This window comes from Girardinichthys multiradiatus, chromosome 19, assembly GCF_021462225.1.
Source record: "Girardinichthys multiradiatus isolate DD_20200921_A chromosome 19, DD_fGirMul_XY1, whole genome shotgun sequence".
Classification (NCBI taxonomy): Eukaryota; Metazoa; Chordata; class Actinopteri; order Cyprinodontiformes; family Goodeidae; genus Girardinichthys; species Girardinichthys multiradiatus.
In genome coordinates this window covers 14,401,411-14,421,233 of record NC_061811.1, presented here as the reverse complement: position 1 = coordinate 14,421,233, position 19,823 = coordinate 14,401,411, and the positions used below count along the sequence as shown (strand labels likewise).

The 19,823-nt window shown below is 37.5% G+C and overlaps 1 protein-coding gene across 1 annotated transcript in view; it reads left to right on the top strand.

Annotated features, from left to right (window-relative positions):
* Positions 1-18,346, top strand: part of LOC124855599 (ryanodine receptor 3-like) — a 144,037-nt gene extending 125,691 nt beyond the window's left edge. Inside the window, exons 83-104 of the mRNA XM_047345570.1 lie at positions 735-752; positions 1,336-1,416; positions 2,342-2,430; positions 2,508-2,636; positions 2,716-2,820; positions 3,858-3,939; positions 5,243-6,555; positions 7,954-8,012; positions 8,145-8,319; positions 8,994-9,080; positions 9,168-9,362; positions 10,582-10,712; positions 10,797-10,839; positions 10,983-11,110; positions 11,219-11,279; positions 11,366-11,512; positions 14,196-14,330; positions 14,423-14,579; positions 15,746-15,810; positions 16,058-16,158; positions 16,797-16,848; positions 17,353-18,346. Of these exons, the coding sequence (XP_047201526.1) occupies positions 735-752; positions 1,336-1,416; positions 2,342-2,430; positions 2,508-2,636; positions 2,716-2,820; positions 3,858-3,939; positions 5,243-6,555; positions 7,954-8,012; positions 8,145-8,319; positions 8,994-9,080; positions 9,168-9,362; positions 10,582-10,712; positions 10,797-10,839; positions 10,983-11,110; positions 11,219-11,279; positions 11,366-11,512; positions 14,196-14,330; positions 14,423-14,579; positions 15,746-15,810; positions 16,058-16,158; positions 16,797-16,848; positions 17,353-17,448 (3,449 nt within the window). The 3' untranslated portion in view covers positions 17,449-18,346. The remainder of the gene's footprint in view (positions 1-734; positions 753-1,335; positions 1,417-2,341; positions 2,431-2,507; positions 2,637-2,715; positions 2,821-3,857; positions 3,940-5,242; positions 6,556-7,953; positions 8,013-8,144; positions 8,320-8,993; positions 9,081-9,167; positions 9,363-10,581; positions 10,713-10,796; positions 10,840-10,982; positions 11,111-11,218; positions 11,280-11,365; positions 11,513-14,195; positions 14,331-14,422; positions 14,580-15,745; positions 15,811-16,057; positions 16,159-16,796; positions 16,849-17,352) is intronic.
* Positions 18,347-19,823: the final 1,477 nt, after the last annotated feature.

Below are 19,823 nucleotides of genomic sequence, written 5' to 3'. Positions count from 1 at the left end.
TGTTGAAATCTGTGGCTTTATTTGAGCAGCCGAAGGGGTATTCAGCCATTACTGATACTGTATTTTTTACAAATTATTTGCTCAATCTGCTTTGCCCCAGCTGGTAGTGACGTCACCCAGTTAACCACCCCTTATTTTTACATGATGGGCTTCATTCTGACCCATAATGGTTTCCAAGATTGACTGCAAGACAAACAAGGCAGGATTAGCTTGCAAGAACATTTGCTCTTGGGTTTGTTATTGCTCAAGTCCATCTCCATTTCATGTGTTTCTTGTTTCATGTCGTCATGTCATCCTGCAGACAAACCTGTGCTACTGTATGTCAAAGTCCTGTCTGAGTCCTAAAAACCACACACACAAAAACATCCACAGCTACTGTTGGGTTGGACAAAATGGATGGGTTGCATACAGTATAATAACTTTTTTTAATCATACATAACCCAGCTCATTTTCACTTCATAAGGTCAGGCATAAGTGATGGTAACTGTTTTTGTCTAAACTCCTGCCCAGTGAGCAACCCGTATTTTCTGTAAGACTGTAATAATTGTTACTGTATGTCAGTGTTGCCAATCAGTGTATGTAAATTATATATAGAGAGAGAGTCCTATCATTTTATTCCCCTTTTCCTACCTATTCTGATAAAAATTCAATGTCTTCTCCTTTGCTTATGTCTGCTTTTGTTTTGTTTGTTTGTTTGTTTTCTTCTGATCATGTTTTTATGTCATCGGTCGCAGTCAACGTGAGTGAGCGGGGTAAATACACGGTTTAGATTCTACTCATTGTATGCTGTGCTGACATCTTGACTGCTCTAGTTCCCTTTTTCTCCCCTTCTTTATTTCCTCCCAGTTCCTCTTTCCTCCTCCTCCTTTTTTATGAATGCGATACAATCTCCGTATTTCAACCCTGGACTGAATAAACTAATGCATGCTCTTTTGCTCTACGGATTCAGGCTCCTATAACTCATTGAAATGTTTTAGTTTTTTTCTTTTAGAAGAAAACAGTGCTTGCTCCTTTCTTTGGGACCATTATTTTTTTTGTTATAGATTTTTACAATACTAACTAGCATAAATTATTAGCTAAATCTTCCAAAGCTTTGTTGGAATGAACAACAAAGCTCAGTCCTCTTCTTGTATTGTTTTAAATTTTGGATTGATGCACTTGACCTTGTATGTGTGCTCTAAACAATATAGTGCATAATATTTAGGGCTGTTTGACAACAAGGCAGCAGCTTTATAAGAAGTCAAAAGTTGAAAAAGCTTGTATGCCTGTATAGATATAAAAGCACTGATCATTTGACATTTAAACTAAAAATATTGTTTTACGTCTTGTTCTCAGGTTCCAAGGTTCTGCAAAATGATGAGTTCACGAAGGATCTCTTCAGGTTTTTGCAACTTCTCTGTGAAGGTCATAACAATGGTAAGTGGGCTTTTAAATGTCAACATTTTAAACAATGTTGGATAGAGCCCAATCTAGATGATGGACTTGGGGTATATAAAGTACTTCAGCAAGGAAAGATATTTATACTCCTTGAAGTTTTTCAAACTTTGTCACACAAATGTATTTCATATGACTGTATTTCATATGATAGATCAACACTTAGTACTTTATACATGGGGTGAAAGAAAAATTATAAATGGTTCTTCAATTTGTTTTAATTACAAATGCGAAAAGTGTGGCGTGCATTTTTTAGGCCTCCTTACGGTGATACCTATAAAAAAAGGTCTCTGAGGTTTGCTAGAAAACATTAGCCAACAAACAACATCAAGCAGACCAAGGACAGGCCAGGGATAAAGTTGTGGAGACGTTAGGTTATGAAACAAAATCCCCACTTCTGAATATCTTATAGAGCACTGTTAAATCCATCATCTAAAAAAGAGGCCCATTGTAACAGTGGAAGTGATGCAGAGATGCAGCTCAGATAGAAGAATATGTTGGCATGAAATCTTTAATAACAGCTATGCACTGTACACATCTTTCCTTTATGGAAGAGTGGGAAAAAGAAAGCCATAAAAATTACTGTTTGAGGTTTGGTACAAGTTATATAGAGTAAACATCAAACATGTTGAAGAATATGTTCTGATCTAATGAGACCAAAATTTTACTTTTTATGCCAATAAACTAAGCTTGCACCCTGATACCAAATTTCCATCCGCATGATATGGTGATGGGAGCATCATGCTGTGGGGATGGTTTTCTTCTGCCAAGACTGGGAAGCTGATCTAAATTGATGGGAAGATAAATATGACAAAATGTGAAGAAGGCTGAGGAGTATGAATACTTTTGCAAGGTGCTATACTCTAACTCATTCTTTATGCTTTATTTTCTGTAATGTGCTTCTCAGATTTTCAGAATTTCCTGAGGACCCAGACAGGGAATACCACCACAGTCAATATCATCATCAGCACAGTTGACTACCTGCTAAGACTCCAGGTAGCACATTGTTGCAAATAGACCTCCTGTATTTCTTTTATAAAAATCAACAATCACCTTATTAGTTCCTCTTTTAGGAGTCCATCAGTGATTTCTACTGGTATTATTCTGGCAAAGATGTCATTGATGAGGCTGGGCAGAGGAACTTCTCCAGAGCGCTAGCAGTGGCCAAACAGGTCTTCAACTCTTTAACGGAGTATATACAGGTACTTTATCAAAACACACTGCTCCACAGTTACCCATGTCTCTCTTTTCTTTGTGTCAACCATATGCTTTGTACTTCAGGGTCCATGCATAGGTAATCAGCAGAGTCTGGCTCACAGCAGGCTGTGGGATGCAGTTGTGGGCTTCCTGCATGTTTTTGCCAACATGCAGATGAAGTTATCCCAGGTATTTACTTTATGTCAGCAGTGAAGCTGCAGAGATAAATTTGATCCTTATTGTTCTGATTTGTGTGATTGACAACCACTTCCCAAAATGAAGCTGAAATATTTGACTTTGCTAAGGGAAATCTATTCATTCTATAGACATTATTTGCAGGACAACTTTTGGGAAGATAAATGTTTTTGCTAATTTACCCATCACTTGATATTTTAACTAGTATTTAGATTAAATAATATATTTGTCAATATTCCAGTTCTCTATAAATAATGCAGCTGTAAAAACTTAGCCACAAAGCCAAGGTATCAGCTGCAAAAAGTCATCTCAAAGCAATAAGAAGCCTGATCTGAAATTCTCTAAGTTGGAAGTAAAATCCAATACTAGTTAATGTCAGTCGAACTGCATTGTCTGTCGTAAATATTTCTTTCTATAGATACATAAATAGTTTCGAAATGTTGCTTTAAATAAATCTAGATATGTAATTTGGATATATAAGCTGCTTTTAGTCAAAATTTAAATGCATGAATGATTGCTTATATGGAACCACTGATGCAGTGAAAATTAGAAAACCTAAACAGCATTAATGTTTTCTATAACACCACTAGAGGTCCCTCCAGCCTCAAGAATAACATCATGTTCCTGCAGTACAATCACGTCAGCCAATTTAGCTAACTGATATATGACCTGATCTATTCATCTCAAAGGCTTAAGGTCTGACTGTAGATGGAAGGATGTTGCAGGTGAAGGGGTTGAATTTAGCCCATCAAAGTTAGGTTTAGATTTATGGCATGGTTAATACAAGATCCAGAGAGACTCTAAATGAGTCAGAGTGAAACGGCCATCTGCTCCTGAATGGTGAAATAACATCGACCCTGGTGATGATGGATGGATGTTGTGTTGAGGGACTGTCTGGCCCCCAGCAGAATTTGAAGCAGCCTTGATCGGTTGGAATGCAGCTCAGGGTTATCAAAGAGTGCAGAACAGTCCTTACAGGAAGGCCGTCAGTGGTCTGAGTAATATACTCTGTTTTGCTCCTCTCTCAACAGGACTCCAGTCAGATTGAATTACTGAAGGAGCTGCTGGACTTGCAGAAGGACATGATCGTCATGATGCTCTCTCTTTTAGAAGGTTTGACCAATACATGATTAGAAATGCATATAACCAACTGTTAAATCCACAGAACCTTACAAACATATTCATACCGCTTGCACTTTTTCACATTTTGCCAAGTTAAAACCCCTGACCTCAATGTATGTTGTTGTGATTATTATAGGATAGACCAACACAAAGAAATATATAATTGCAATTGGGAGAGAAAAAGAAAGATGGTTTTCAAAATCTTTAAATAAATAAAATTCTGAAAAGCGTGACTTGCAATAGTATTACACCCCCTTCACTCTGATATTACTAAATAAAATACAGTACACGCAATGACCTTAAGATGTTGCTTGTAAGTAAGCCCCCCTGTTTATAATTTAGACTCAGCATAAATCCAGCTGTTCTATGAGTGCCTCAGAGTTTTGTTAGAGAACATTAGTGAACAAACAGCCTAATGAAGACCAAGGAACATTGCAGACCAGACAGAGATAATGAAGTGTTGGGCCATCAAACAGTGTCCCAATCTTTAAATCTCACACAAAGCACTTTCAAATCTGTCATTTTATAACGGTTGGCACGCCTGCCACCCTACATGACGTGGTAACTTTGTGGGAGCTGCAGAAAACCACAGCTCGATTGGGAGAAACTCTGGACAGGACAACAGTTAGTTGTGAACTCAACAAATCTTGACTTTATGGAAGAGTGGCAAGAAGAAAGCCATTGCTGGAAGGAGGAAGTGCTGAATAATATTTGGCCCATGCCTTGTAGGAGTCAGACTAAATATGTTTAGGGATGTGCTTCGGGCAGATGAGAAAAAATAAAACATGGTGGTATCAACATGCTGTTGATGTTTCTCTTCAGTGGAGACAGAAAAGTTGGTCAGAGTTGAGGGGAAACTTCCAGCAGGACAACACCATTAAAAATAAAGGCAGTTAAATGCTTTAAGTCAAAGCATATATTCATGTCTTATAACCCAGTCAAAGCCCAGATCTAAACCAAGGCTTGAAAATAGATAGCACCAATTTTAGTTTCTAGAGATTCAAAGCTGGGGTAGACATACAAAAAACTTGTAGCTGTAATTGCAGCAAAAGGTGGTTTTATAAAGTCATCTCAGTTTAACCGAAAACAAATGCAAACCATTCTTTTAAGATATTAATTTGTAAATAATTTAGAAATGTGTCATTTCCAGTGCTTTGTCAGTCTATCACATAAAATCATTACACTGAGGTTTGTGGTTGGAACATGACAAAATGTGAAAAGGTTCGGCTCTACACCTTTTTCTGTTTCTGTATTTTCTGACATTCCCTTATTCGATTGCCTTGTTACTTAACAGGTAACGTTGTCAACGGAACTATCGGCAAGCAAATGGTTGACACCTTGGTGGAGTCTTCAAGTAATGTGGAGATGATTCTGAAATTTTTCGACATGTTCCTCAAGCTGAAGGACTTGACAACTTCCGACAGTTTTAAGGAGTACGACTCAGAGAGTAAAGGGGTCATCTCCAAGAAGGATTTTCAGAAGTCCATGGAGAACCAGAAGCAGTACTCTCAGCCTGAAATCGAGTTTCTTCTCTCCTGTGCTGAGGCTGATGAGAATGACATGTTCAGCTACAAGCAGTTTGTGGAGAGATTTCATGAACCAGCAAAGGACATTGGCTTCAATGTAGCTGTGCTGCTCACCAACCTCTCAGAGCATATGCCTCATGATGCTCGCCTGTCGACGTTCCTTAACCTGGCTGAAAGCGTCCTCAGCTACTTCGAGCCCTATTTGGGTCGTATTGAGATCATGGGTGGAGCCAAGCGCATCGAGAGAGTCTACTTCGAGATCAGCGAGTCGAGTCGCACGCAGTGGGAAAAGCCTCAGGTGAAAGAGTCGAAACGGCAGTTCATATTCGATGTGGTCAATGAGGGTGGAGAGAGTGAGAAGATGGAGCTGTTTGTCAACTTCTGTGAGGACACTATCTTTGAAATGCAACTGGCTTCTCAGATTTCAGAGCCTGATCCTGTTGAGCGTTCTGACGAAGACGAGGATGAGAACCAGACTACAGTGGAAAACCAGGAGAAGGAAGAAGAGGAGAACATCATGTTGGAGTCTTCCTCAGCATTCACAATTGCCTGTATTTCCATGAGAAAGAGCTTATGTCATTTTCGACAGTTGCTTACTCTGAAAAGCATGCGGCGTCAGTACCGGAGATTCAGGAAGATGAGTGTAAGGGAGATGGTGAGGGGCTTCTTCTCTTTCTTCTGGATGATCATCATTGGTCTGTTCCACTTTATCTACAGCCTGGTTTGGGGTTTTTTCCACATCTTGTGGACCACTATGTTTGGGGGTGGCCTGGTTGAAGGGGCAAAGAACATGAAGGTGACTGATATTTTGGGAAATATGCCGGACCCCACTCAGTTTGGGATCCACGGAGATGTGCTGGAACCAGAAAAAATGGAAGTCAGCGGTGCATCGGCTTTGGAGGAGATGGGTCAGATGGCTCAGGGTGATGCAACAGAGGCTGACCTGCTGGCAGAACTGCTCAACATACAGCCCAAGAGGGAGGGCAAGCATGGGAGTGAGCCAGGTTTGGGGGACATTTCGGAGGTGGTGGTCGGAGACGCTCCGTCAATAGCCAGCGCTGTCAGGCAGAAGAAGGCACAGGTCAGTAATAATACCTTGCAAAATATTTATACCAATTCAACTTTTGTCAGTGTACAACCACACACTTTAATGTGTTTTATTGAATATTTTGCGATAGACCAATACAAAATTGAGCATAGAGGGGAGTGGAAGGAAAATGATACATGGATTTCAATTTTTGAAATAGAAATCTGAATTGCGCAGCATGCGATGAACCCATTAATAAGTCCCTTGTTTTCTGATACCCCTAAATAAAATCTTGTGCCAGCAATTACCTGTAGAATCCACCAGACTGATTTTGTGTGGCCCCAACTGAAGTTTAATAAGGGTATACTGCACGCCAGCACAGGCAGCTATCTATGCAGATAGAGCAATATTTTGAATTTGAGCTAAGTTTTAACTGACAAACTGAAACCTGCCTAAAATGGAAAATGATATATACAACCCAAAGTATTCACCTTTTTTATAATCATGCTTTTGCTTTCTTTTTAATTTTATATTAAATAGGACCCAGCAACTCAAAAGCAGACCTGGGTGCACCCAAATCTTCATTTAATGAATTTATTAAATATAGCTAACATTTTTTTTAAAAAGAGTAACCTAAATCCTCTTTGTGTTGGTGAGAAGAGACTTTTCTTTCCAAGGCCAAGAAAATAAAAATCAGTTGACCCCTCCCCCTAAAAATTTAACGACTATATGCTTTTCTTTTAATAAGTAAAAACCTTTTTTATATTTAAAACCTAAAAGGAACAGGTCCCTTCGCCACAAAAATAAGACTACTTCAATGGTTTCTCTAAAATATAGCATGTTTAGTTTAATGTTTAGCATGTAAAGAAAAATATTCACAAGATGTTTTTTTGTTTTTAAATAAAAAATATATATTTTATGGCCCGCAAGCACTTTTGATTTTTCTTATCCTGGCACACGTGGCAAAATGTATGGACAGTGCCCTAGAGATTTGTTAGGGAACCTTTGTGAACAATCAGCATTATAAATACCAAAGAACACAGCAGACAGTTCAGAGATAAAGTTATGAAGAAGTTTAAAGCCGGATAAGATTTGAAGATCATTCGAACATGAGGTCTATCGATTCCATCATCCAAAATGCAATGACAATGGCTAAACTGAAAACATACCAAAACATGGCATAAACTGTAAAGCTGGGTAAGTAGAGCCAACTCTCACGGTGAAACATAGTGGTAGCAGCATCATGCTGTGGACTTGCTTTTAGTAACCAGGGTTAGGGAAGCTGGTCAGAGTTGAATGGAGGATGAATTCAACTCAACAAAGGGCGATGTTGGAAGCAATTCTGTGAGAGCCTGCAATAGTCTGACAAAAGTTCTTATAGTGCCATAATTTCTTTTGCACTTCAGTATTTTCAACTTAAAAATAAATGTTGAAAACATAATTTTTTAACAGATGGCTGCAAAGAAGAAGGCTTCAAATGGAGACTACAGATCAGACTCAGAGAAGGGAGAGTGAGTGTAATTTTTCATAAACCAAATTTTGTGTTTGTATGTGTTACATACACTATTGCATGCACTCTTTATCCTCAAACACTTCTCCTCACAGACTGTACACTCTGTCACTAGCAGAATTTATGTCCGCAGTTCAGAGGATGGTGAGAAAAAGGACCACGACAAGGCCAAGGATGAATCTCCCCCAAAGCCTTCAGCAGAGGAGAGGAGAGCACCGAAGAAGAGGCTCGGCCTGAGGAAAGAACCACCAAAGGCCTTCATGGCCAGCTTTCTGGCTGGCTTAGAAATTTACCAGACTAAGATGCTGGTTAGATGTTTACCCAAAAATACTCTTAACACCAGGGCCTAGTTTATAAAAATGTTCCAAGATCCAGTCTGCAGATTATGTTCTAATCTTCTTTTTTAAATCCATAATTATGGGTGAATTGATAGCACATACTTTGCTATATTATCTGACGTAATACTGTCTCAAATGAGAGACTGGTAAAAAATTTGCTCTAGGCAGATAAACCATTTTGGCTGATTAAAACATGTAAAAAATTGTTATGGGTGACAGATAAATAAGGAAATATGCACTGTTTTTGGATTTATTAGTGGATAAACAAACACCCACACGTTACGTGGGAAGTAACATGACAAAAGAAAAAGGCAAACCGCAGACAAATACCGACATCATGGGAAAAACAAAAACAAAAAAAAACCATTCCTTTCTTCTGTTTGGAGGTTTTTATCTACTTAAAAGTATTTAAAAAGCTCCTCTGTCTTGTTTATGAACAACTATAGATCTACATAACCTGTTACATCAAGTTTAAACAGAAAAACCCGATCCCCTGATAAGAAGGATATACAAAGATGTATTGCTTACAAGAAATGTAGTATAAGTTCCTTTTTATAAATTAAGCCCTAGAACTGTAAAGAACAACTGCCTATGTTGTATGTAAAATAACTCATGCAGAAAATATTCTTATCATATTTTTATAGAACTATCTGGCTAGAAATTTCTACAACTTGCGCTTTCTGGCACTTTTCGTTGCCTTTGCAATCAACTTCATACTTCTCTTCTACAAGGTACTTTTGTTTCTGAACCATCCTAATATTTAGATTGATGGTTTGACCTTGTTTGCTGTATTAAACGTTAATAAACTCGTCTTTTAGGTGACCGGTGATTACTCTGAGGATGAAGACCCCTGGAACCGCAGAGGCAGAGTCGGAGAGGAGGAGGATGAAGGAGCGCTAGAGTACTTTGTCCTGCAGGAAAGCACTGGTTACATGGCACCAACACTTTGTTGTTTGGCAATACTACATACCATCATATCTTTCCTGTGTGTAGTGGGATACTATTATTTGAAGGTACAGTGACAAAAAAAACAAAAAACTTTATTAAATATCTAATTGTGTAATAAAAGTCGCTTCCAACTTTTGCAGTATTCGTCACAGTACAACAACATATATTTTGTTGGGATTTTATGTGATAGTTCAACACAAAGTAGCACATAATTGAAAAATGGAAGGAAAATAACAACTGCCAGCCTATCAAGACAAGAAGCTGCAGATATCCACAGCTCAGGTGGGGTAATCCATTGACAGGACAACTGTCCTCTCCACTAGTTTGTCCTGTATAGTCGTGTTCAATGAGCAGGAAAGCTGAAACTCTTAGAATGAACAAATATATACATTTACACCCTTGACCTAATAAGTAACTGTACCAATAATTAATGATTACAGCAATAAGTAATTAAACTACAGGGATGGGCTCACATGATCTTTTCAATTGAGGATGCAGACATACAGTATTTAAAAGAGGTAAACAATATGATTTAGGTAAAATTTTTATTTTAATTAGAAAATGACATACAGCATTATTTTAGGGGGGTGGCATGTTATAGAACAAGAGCTGTGATCACCAAAATCAATTAAAATATTTTGGGAATAAAGTTAAAAAACAAACAGTCGGAACTTTGAGTCTATTTAATGAGGTTGCAACAGTGACTACATGGTAGGGTCCACTTTACCCTCGTCTACCGGATGTGAAATGGATTTCATAAAGGAATGAAATTATAAACTACCATCCACACAACTAAACCCACCAATAAAAACTCTCACAGGAATCATATGGTCATTCAACTTTGATCTAATAGTTTTCACTAGTGGCCTAGTGGTTAGAACAGGAGGTTTGTGTTCTGGAAGGGACACAAGGGGCCAGGTTTGTATCCCACAGATTACCACTCTGGGTCCCTGAGCAAGACCCTTAGCCCCAGAATGCTCCCCAGGTGCCGCATAATGGCAGCCCACTGCTCCCTATAAGGGATGGGTTAAATGCAGAGGACAAATTTTGTTGTAATGTACATGTGCAATGACCAATAAAGATGATTTAAAAAAAATATATATATATTTTTGATTTTGACTTCTTTAGCATGACCTGAAATACAATTTTATTTTCTCTATATCTCTAAAAAATCTGTTATTAACTTATATGAATGCTGAATGCATGTAACATACGTGTTTCTATCATAAGTCCACCTTGTGTACACAAAAATGTATCCTAAAAATGTATCTTTCTGTACCTAAGGTGCCTCTGGTAGTGTTTAAGCGGGAAAAGGAGATAGCACGGAAGTTGGAGTTTGCAGGCCTGTATATCACCGAGCAGCCGTCTGATGACGACATTAAAGGACAATGGGACCGACTGGTTATCAATACTCCGTAAGTCAATCACATGACTGTTATCTCTGAGTTGTAATCTTTAAATGCTTTAATTTTGATGGGTATTTTTGTGGGTTTTGTCAGCTCCTTTCCCAACAACTACTGGGATAAATTTGTCAAACGCAAAGTAAGTTGCTTAATGTATTCGTTTTCTTGGTTAAATCTATAATCCACACAAGCTTTAAAGTAAATCAGACAACACCTTCTAAAGATAAGCATAACTGTCCCTCCTTTCTATTGTTTCTTTGTTTTTGTCGCTGCTGTTTGCAGGTGATTAAAAAGTATGGAGACCTGTACGGAGCAGAGAGGATAGCAGAGCTGCTGGGGTTGGATAAGAGTGCTCTGGATTTCAACCCCACAGAGGAAACGGTTGCCAAGGAGGCGTCGCTAGTGTCATGGTGTGAGATTGAAGCAATAAATAGCTACTAGGCTGGAACTGCATGTGCAAAAATAGAGGGCAAACAGAAAAATATGAGTGCCTTATATCAGCTTCTTTCCTTTTCCAGGCTGAGCTCAATCGATACAAAATACCACGTCTGGAAAATGGGGGTGGTGTTTACAGACAATGTAAGTTTGACGTAAAATGCAAATATTAATCATTGTAAGCTGTGATTTTCTTAATGAGTAATTGATTCTGATTGTGTCTGCAATAGTCATTCCTGTATCTTGTTTGGTACACCACCATGTCCATTCTGGGACACTACAACAACTTCTTCTTTGCTGCCCATCTGCTGGACATCGCCATGGGCTTCAAGACCCTTCGCACAATCCTCTCCTCTGTCACTCATAATGGCAAACAGGTAAGAAGAAGGAAGCAAGTCTTCTGCTAAACGGCAGGGGTCACTGCTGAGTTATGGAATGAGGTGGAGGATTGTGTAAGGTGCATGATGTAGTTTCAGTCCACAGGGCAACAATCAGTAAAACATAGTCACAGATTTGTTATATGGGCTGTATCTTACACATTTCGCTTGCTTTGGAAAATAATACAGAGCCGTAAAATCATCAACAGTCTATAACTGTTGTTTTGTAATTGAAAGAAGTGCTGAAAATATTATATTTCCGTCCTGCACTTGAAGAGTAGTACCCTTTAATTGAAGTATTTTAAACAATAAAGCAAAGGTAATCATATCACTGTTGATGAACTATGTTGTTAAATTTAGGTCTTCTGTTTTTTTGGGTTTTTTTTCACACTTAAGTGTGCCACCAAGCAAATTTTAGTATTAGATAAAGATAACCTGAGTAAACACAAAAACTGTTCTCAAATTATGATTTTTTTTTTCTTCAGGGTACAAAGCTATCCAAACCAACCTGCCCCTATGTGATAAAGGAATTTTGTTAAATCATAAATTAAATGCATTTCTGCAGCATTTCTTTTCATTCAGTTTAACTACCTACTACCAGGACTGTTTACTGCCAAATCTGTAGAATCAAGAAATTACTTGAAAAGAACCTGTCAGATGACATGAAGTAGACTAAAATATTTTAAAAACAACACGTTATGACCCGATCCAAAGAATTTTAATAAATCATGTGAAACAGTCATTGACATAGAACAGTTTGGAGAGTTATAAAGCCATTTCTAAGGCTTTGAGACTTAAGCCAACCACAGTGAGAGCCATTATCCACAGATGCAAAAAACATGGAACAGTGTTGAACCTTCCCAGACCAAAATTAGTCCAAAGGTTCATCGAAGAGTGATCCAGGAGTCATAAAAGAATCCAGAACATCTGAAGCACTGCAGGCCTTCACGATTCTACAATAACAAAGCCACTGAGCAAAAATTACATCCATGAGAGAGTTCCAAGTTGAAAACTACTACTGACCAAAAGAAGCCAGAGGGCCAGTCTTTAATTTCCCAAAAAAGCATTTTGAGAAATCCTTTCGCTCTCTCCCAGAAATCCTGTAAGATCATTTCCCACCAAAACAAGAAACAAGTGAAAATTTTATCCTGGCCCTGTCAAAGTCTGGACTTAAATTTGGTTGAGGTGCTGTAACATGAACTGAAAGCAAAGCTTTATTTTTAGATTCTTCTTTAAGATAATTCCGACCACAACAGTGACATTTTACACATACCTGTTACAAACATTTTATAAAGCCATAAAAGTTACATGCACGAATGCATATTAAAATAGAGTTTAAGATAATCAACACTTGCAAAGCTATAATTAAGAACAGAAGCCTTATTAAAAACAAAAGCACGATTAAGAAACAGGAGCCTATTGCCATTTTTTCAGTACTGGCATGTGACTGGCATATTAAATTCACCCAGATAAATCAGATTACAGAGTTTCAGCTCATTTTTGAGGTGCTTCCAGGTTAATGGTGCAGAGTAAAAGAAGACTTTCTTCCCTTATTGTTTTCAAACTGAGGGAACACAGAGAGTAATGATATCCTGTGATCAGTGGTTGTGACTGAGGTGTTTGGGTGACATATAGGAAGATAAATATGAGGACAACAAGCCAAGAATGAATTCATAGATAAACTTGTACCAATGGAAGGCTGCTCAGAGGAAAATAAGTCAATTTAAGTAAAGAACACATAGTGCAATCATGCGTACGATTGTTACACTTAGATGTAATTGGAATCGAATGACTGAAGAGTACATGCAGGGGCATTCAAATATAAAATGTCCCTATAGTCTAAAGAGACAAGAAGCTGGCAGCAGCAAGTTGTTTTTTGCCTTAAGAAAAACATGATCTGTTTCTATAGAAACAGGTCAGTTTTTCCAAAAGCTTTAAATGTTATGTTTTCAATTACAATGACCAATTATGTAGAAGACAAAAGCTCAATGGAGGAACCTTCTAAGGATAAAATACAGGGTAGGACAGCAGGAACTTTCTTTTTGTTAGAAGAAAGCATGACCTGAGTTTTGTCTGTTTAGTACCAGTCTGAGCTGTTGTAGTTGTAACTGAATGTGATTAAATGCAGACTGCAGATGCTCAAAAGCTTGTGCAGCAGTGTGAGCTCAACAGTAAACAATAGTGTCATCGGCATAAAGATAGATGGATGCATCTGTGTCGTGACCTGTATTATTGATATACATAGCAAAAAGATCTTTTGAACTTATTTAATTACTGACTTACAAAATGCTGGAATATTTTTAAATTAACTGTTGTTAGCTCCTGGAAGTTTAAAAAGTTGAATATTTTAAGATACCTGCACAACTTATTTGTATTTCTTTTCATAAGTTTTGGTTAGCAGATTCTTAAACAATGTATGTATATCATTTGATTGAGCTGAGTCTGGGTAGATGTAAAATAAAATGTTGTTTGACATTGTATCTATTACTAGCAAAAAATTATTGAAGCTCTTTTGATCCCACCTGCTCTTCTCTAAGACAGAGAGATCCTGTGGTGCTCCTTGTTAAAGAGAACAAATGGGACTGTCAAATCTGTCTCTGCTGAGGCTAATTAGGTTTACAACCAAAACATGTAAAAAGTACACTCTGAGGTTATAATGACTGTTCTCCATATTCCTGTGTAGCTGGTGTTGACAGTCGGCCTGCTGGCAGTCGTGGTCTATCTCTACACTGTGGTTGCCTTTAACTTCTTCAGGAAGTTCTACAACAAGAGCGCAGATGACGATGAGCCGGACATGAAATGTGATGACATGATGACGGTGAATGGAAGTCGTCATTTATTTGTTTGTGCTCCAACTCAAATTGTGTCTTATTCTCACACTTACAGCAATTCTCAATTTTGTTTCCATAGTGCTACCTGTTCCACATGTACGTTGGGGTGAGAGCAGGAGGTGGCATCGGGGATGAAATCGAGGACCCAGCGGGTGACCCATATGAGCTTTATCGCATCCTTTTTGACATCACGTTCTTCTTCTTTGTTATTGTCATCCTGCTGGCTATCATTCAGGGTAGGTTTGTCATGTGTAAACGTACGGTCTTTATCAAAGTTAACATATTTGGATAAAAGATAAAGCATCAGGAACATGGAAACTGGTCAGATGAATGGATGAAAGTGAAATTCGGGCTGCACGATTTTGTAAACATTTTTTATTGTAGCACTATTGCTGAAAAGTTTTATATTGATTACGATTATACCCAATTTTCAGGGCACTTTCATTATCATTACATAATGTCCCAACCACTCTCCGAAAGCTTTAGCATTTCAGCCATCAAGGAAATACACCAGGGGTGGCCATCCATGCGACTGGCTAAATATATTAACACATGACACTTTAAATATCATTTTCTACATATTATTGCTTCAAAACACTCCATTGCAAATGCTGATAATTATTATATATTGTGCATAACTCAGTGAAATTCATAAAAATTCTGGGAGAAAACCTGTCGGAGACAAAGGTCTCGAGACGCTTAAGGTTCATGATAAGTTTATAATAAAAAAAGATCTTATCAACTAGCGCTTCTTGAGTAGTTGAAGAATGCCATTTAATTATGTGACATTCTTTTTCTTAAGTTGAAATTTCCAAGTTTATATTATTATATTCCAGATGGGAAAGTCAGGATTTCTCACCAACTACTCATCTGTTTTATCTATTGGTGATTATTGGTTACATTATTGGTTACCTTGCAAACATGTTTAAATATACCAATATTTCTTATGAGAACCACTGAAGGCAGTTCAATTACTACTAGTTTAAGGAGCATAGGTTTAGACCATAGCATATTAATGTATTAGAATAGCCCAGTCAAACTCTGACTGAGCTTGTGCTATTCTGTAATAAAGAATGAGCAAAAATGCGGTCTCTCTAGATGGGTAAAGCTAACAGAAACATACAGCAAAAGATGGTTCTACAAAGTAATTACTAAGGGGGTGTAATTACAATCTGAATATCTACAGTTTTCAGATTGTTTGTACAATACATTTGAAAACCATTAATGCTTTTTATCACTTAACTCTATCACTTAACCCCCCCAACCCCCCTCCCCCAAAAAAACTTGACTTTTGCAGCTGCAACATGAAAAATGTGAAATAGTTCAAATGTACATTTGCAGAGCACTGTTTATCTTTAGGATTATGTTTATTTGTACCCACAACATCTCCTTGTGGACACAGGTTTGATCATTGATGCCTTTGGAGAACTGAGAGACCAGCAGGAACAAGTCAAAGAGGACATGGAGGTGAGTGGATATTTGGGTCATTTATGGGGAAATTATAAAGGGAAAGAGATTTTTATGTGAATAGTTTGGAATTCATATGCACAATCTTAGACAAAATATAAGAATGAGGAAAAAAAATATTGCTCCTCTCACGTACAACATATACTACCTAACATGCCTTCTTCAGAGTAATTTTACTAAATACAACACATCTCATACAGCAAAATAACATTAATTGTATAATCATATTTTTATCTTCTTCCCTCAGACCAAGTGTTTCATTTGCGGCATTGGTAATGACTACTTTGACACAACGCCTCATGGCTTCGAGACTCACACCTTGCAAGAGCACAATTTGGCTAACTACCTGTAAGTACAAACCTAAAATGGTAATTATTGTGCTCATTTTCCCCCCATTATGTGTTGCTTCTGTTCTGTAACCATTTGATTGATAGTTTTAGCACATTAGCACAGTACTTGAGCCAAAGTCAGTAATAGCTGCAGTGATCCAGATCACTCGATCCAGGAGATGTTTCCTCCCCCCCATGTGCCACTTTCGAGGTCCCTGTTTAGCCACTGCTTCTGAATAACATCACCAACAACAGAAAGTCTCAGTCCATTTGCTCTAACAGTCAGCTAGCCGGTGGATCCGAGACGACCTCATTATCTTGCTTCATTACTATTTAATGCTAGGGACTTTATTGGAAAATAGGTTTGCGATAGTGCACTCTCATGCAGTATTCATTATGAACCGGCATGATGTGACACCCACAGAGATACTGTGGCCTGTTGCCATTTACTTCTGGTTTTGGAAGCAGCAGGTGTTTCAGGTATGGAGACTGAGTTGTGTTGCTTTGTTTAGACTCTCACATCAGAATTTGACTTTCTAGAAACAAAGTGACATGTAAACACAGCACAGTTTATTTTCTTGGTCTCTTGTCTGTGTGTAATGTGGGAAATCTGTAGATTGTTATCAACTAACAGTGATATCTTTTGCGTTTTTTAAGGTTTTTCCTGATGTACCTCATCAATAAGGATGAAACAGAGCACACTGGACAGGTAGAGTATCTTCTCTATACAAAAAGCCTTTTGCTGAGGAATCCTTAAAGGGATATTTGAGCTTTTCTGAAGAAGTTATGAAGTGCTTCTATTAAAAAAATCTAAATATCATCAAATATGTAGTTATGTTTATGTGGACATTGTGGTCATCAGTAAGAAAGATTCAACCATAGTTACTTAAAGCATAACTATTGAAACTATTTTTAAGCGTGTATAATATTCATTAACAAGTTCTGTATTTATAATGGGGACCTAGTAAAAGAGATAATCAATAATATACTGTACCAACCAAGAGCAATTTCAGTTTGTTGAGAAATAAATCCTCTATCAGACAGAATTGCTCCCTCTGATGTGATTTTTGTAAACTTTTGCAAACCTTTATCATTTAAAGAAAGGTGCAGTAAAAGCAAGATATAACACAAATGTCCTGTAAGGGATTCTAATGCTTTTATTTAAGTTGGCTTTTTAAAGATTTATACAAAACTATCCATTCCTGTTGTCCAGGAGTCCCAGGTGTGGAAGATGTATCAGGAGCGCTGCTGGGATTTCTTTCCGGCTGGAGATTGCTTCAGGAAGCAGTACGAAGACCAGCTTGGATAGCAAGATGCATTTTTGTCTCCTCTATCCAGACGGATACAACACACACACAGAGTCAACCCAGCAATGCTTTGGATATGTTTGACAGGAAACTTAAAAAAATGTTTTTATTAAAAACAAAAGAGGAGGTCATGTTGATCGCAACTGTTGGTACAGAAAAAAGAAAAGGACCTCTGACTTAGACTTGTTTGATCTGTTTTAGATTCAGGACATGTTATTGACGTGTGTTGCCTTTTCAACAACATAACCCCAAGTTATTGCACAATTCTTTTTACATTATTATTTATTTCTAGTGTTTTGGAAAAATAGTGGGTGTGTGGGGTTATCAGACTATGTGTCAGTCAATATTATGCACAATGTATGAATGTCGAACCTGAGACTTAATGCCAAAAGAAAAGCAGAGAAGTATAGTAGATATACTTAGTGGGCTAAATGTGTTTAAAGAAAAGTTTTATTCAGATGTTGTAACATTGCGAAATAAAGTGACGTTTCTAGAAAGAAGTGGCAAAAGGTAAATAAATGCCTAAACTTCTTTATGAAGTGCCTTACAGTACTGTATCTACATTACAATGAAGCTATGCAAAACCTTTGTTTTTTTTCTTTGTTGTATGTAATACAATAGTGTTACTGGAACAGTGATCTGATAACTGACCAGATACAGTACCTAGTTTGTGGTTAAACATGGAAGAAAAACGTTGGTATTTCCTATTTTGTTGCTGAATGCAGCATAACTTCAAATGTTCGAGATACAGTGTAAAATCAACAAATGGAATAAACCGATTACCCCTCAAACATGAACAAAAAAAATAAGGAACTGCTATTGTTTGGCGATTTGTATGTAATAGCTTTGCTGATCTGTGCATTTCTTTTGATGGAAAAAAATAAAATGTTGAACAAATAATAATGTTCATTCCTCTTTCTAGTTGTAGAACTCCTTTCAAACGCATAATTGCAAGATATGCCAAGATTTGTTTGAGGTCATCACAAAAGCTCTCCATTTTTCTATATGCAATTTTCGCGTCTTCATAATAATGTAGCGATGTTAGGCTACCTGAAAACAGATTGATGTTCATAAATAAGTCTCATAGCTTCTCAAAATCAGTCTAAAGGATGACTATTTAGACTTAGTTTAAATTCTTTATTTAAACTACAACTTCTTTTAAAATGTAACAATCATTAAAATTAAATCTACTGTCAAGCCACCTAAACATAATCAACTAATAAACAAAACGCACACTAATTTTAATCTATACTCTACAAATTAAAGAAAATGTATTAAGCACGAGAAAAACTCAAAACTACAATAGTGGCATGTAATAAGAAGTGAACGTTGTATCGAGAGTATGGACAAATCATCATAGTAATCAATATTATCAATAATAATAATATTATTAATAAAAGAGTATCAGCGAGAATGAAAGTAAAGGTGTACAAGATGTATGATTTAGAGATGGTGGCACTGAGGAAGCGACAGGAGGCAGAGCTGGAGATAGCAGTGATGAAAATGTTGAGGTTCTTTTTGGGAATGACAATGATGGATAGGTTCATGAATGAGTAAATCAGAGGGACAGCTCATGTTAGATGTGTTGAAGATAATGCCAATGAGGCTAGACAGTTTGGACATGTAAAGAGGAGGGATAGTGAGTTCATCGGTAGAAGGATGCTAAGGCTGGAACTGCCAGGCAGGAGGCCTTGAGGAAGACCAAAGAGGGGATTGATGGATGGAGTGAAAGAGGACATGAAGGCAGGTGGTGTGAGAGAAGAAGATGCAGAATCTAGGGTTAGATGGAGACAGAAAAAGGAAAAGGACCTCTGACTTAAAATTGTTTCATCTGTTTTAGATTCGCGACATGTTATTGACATGTGTTGCCTTTTCAGCAACATAACCAACCCCAAGTTATTGCACAGTTCTTTGTAATTTTTCCTGTTAGGGGTCTGTGGTGACCCCTGACAAGCAAACGCTGAGAGAAAAAGAAGAAGAATTATTATTATTATTATCAGCATAAAAGTTGCCTTAGAATAAACCTCTAAGCTGCTGGAGGCAAAGGATCACTCATTGTTTACTTCGGCATGCACATGGTCAAAGATTTCTTTCAAAGGCCTGATTTGCACAAAGATTAAGTCCAAAATACAGCTATATTCAAAACTTATTGCTCTTTGGTAGTTGATACATCTCAATTTCCCTTATGCTGTGTTCGGTGGATGATAAAATAACTTGAGCGGTAATCACATTCTCTAATTGTAACTTCATTTTGAAACAGTAATACTAACTGAAAGATTCAAGATTCTTTATTGTCATTAAATCACTATAATGAAATTTAACTGAGACCTGGCTCAAAAGATACACATGTAGGTTATAGACACAAAATTTAAAAACA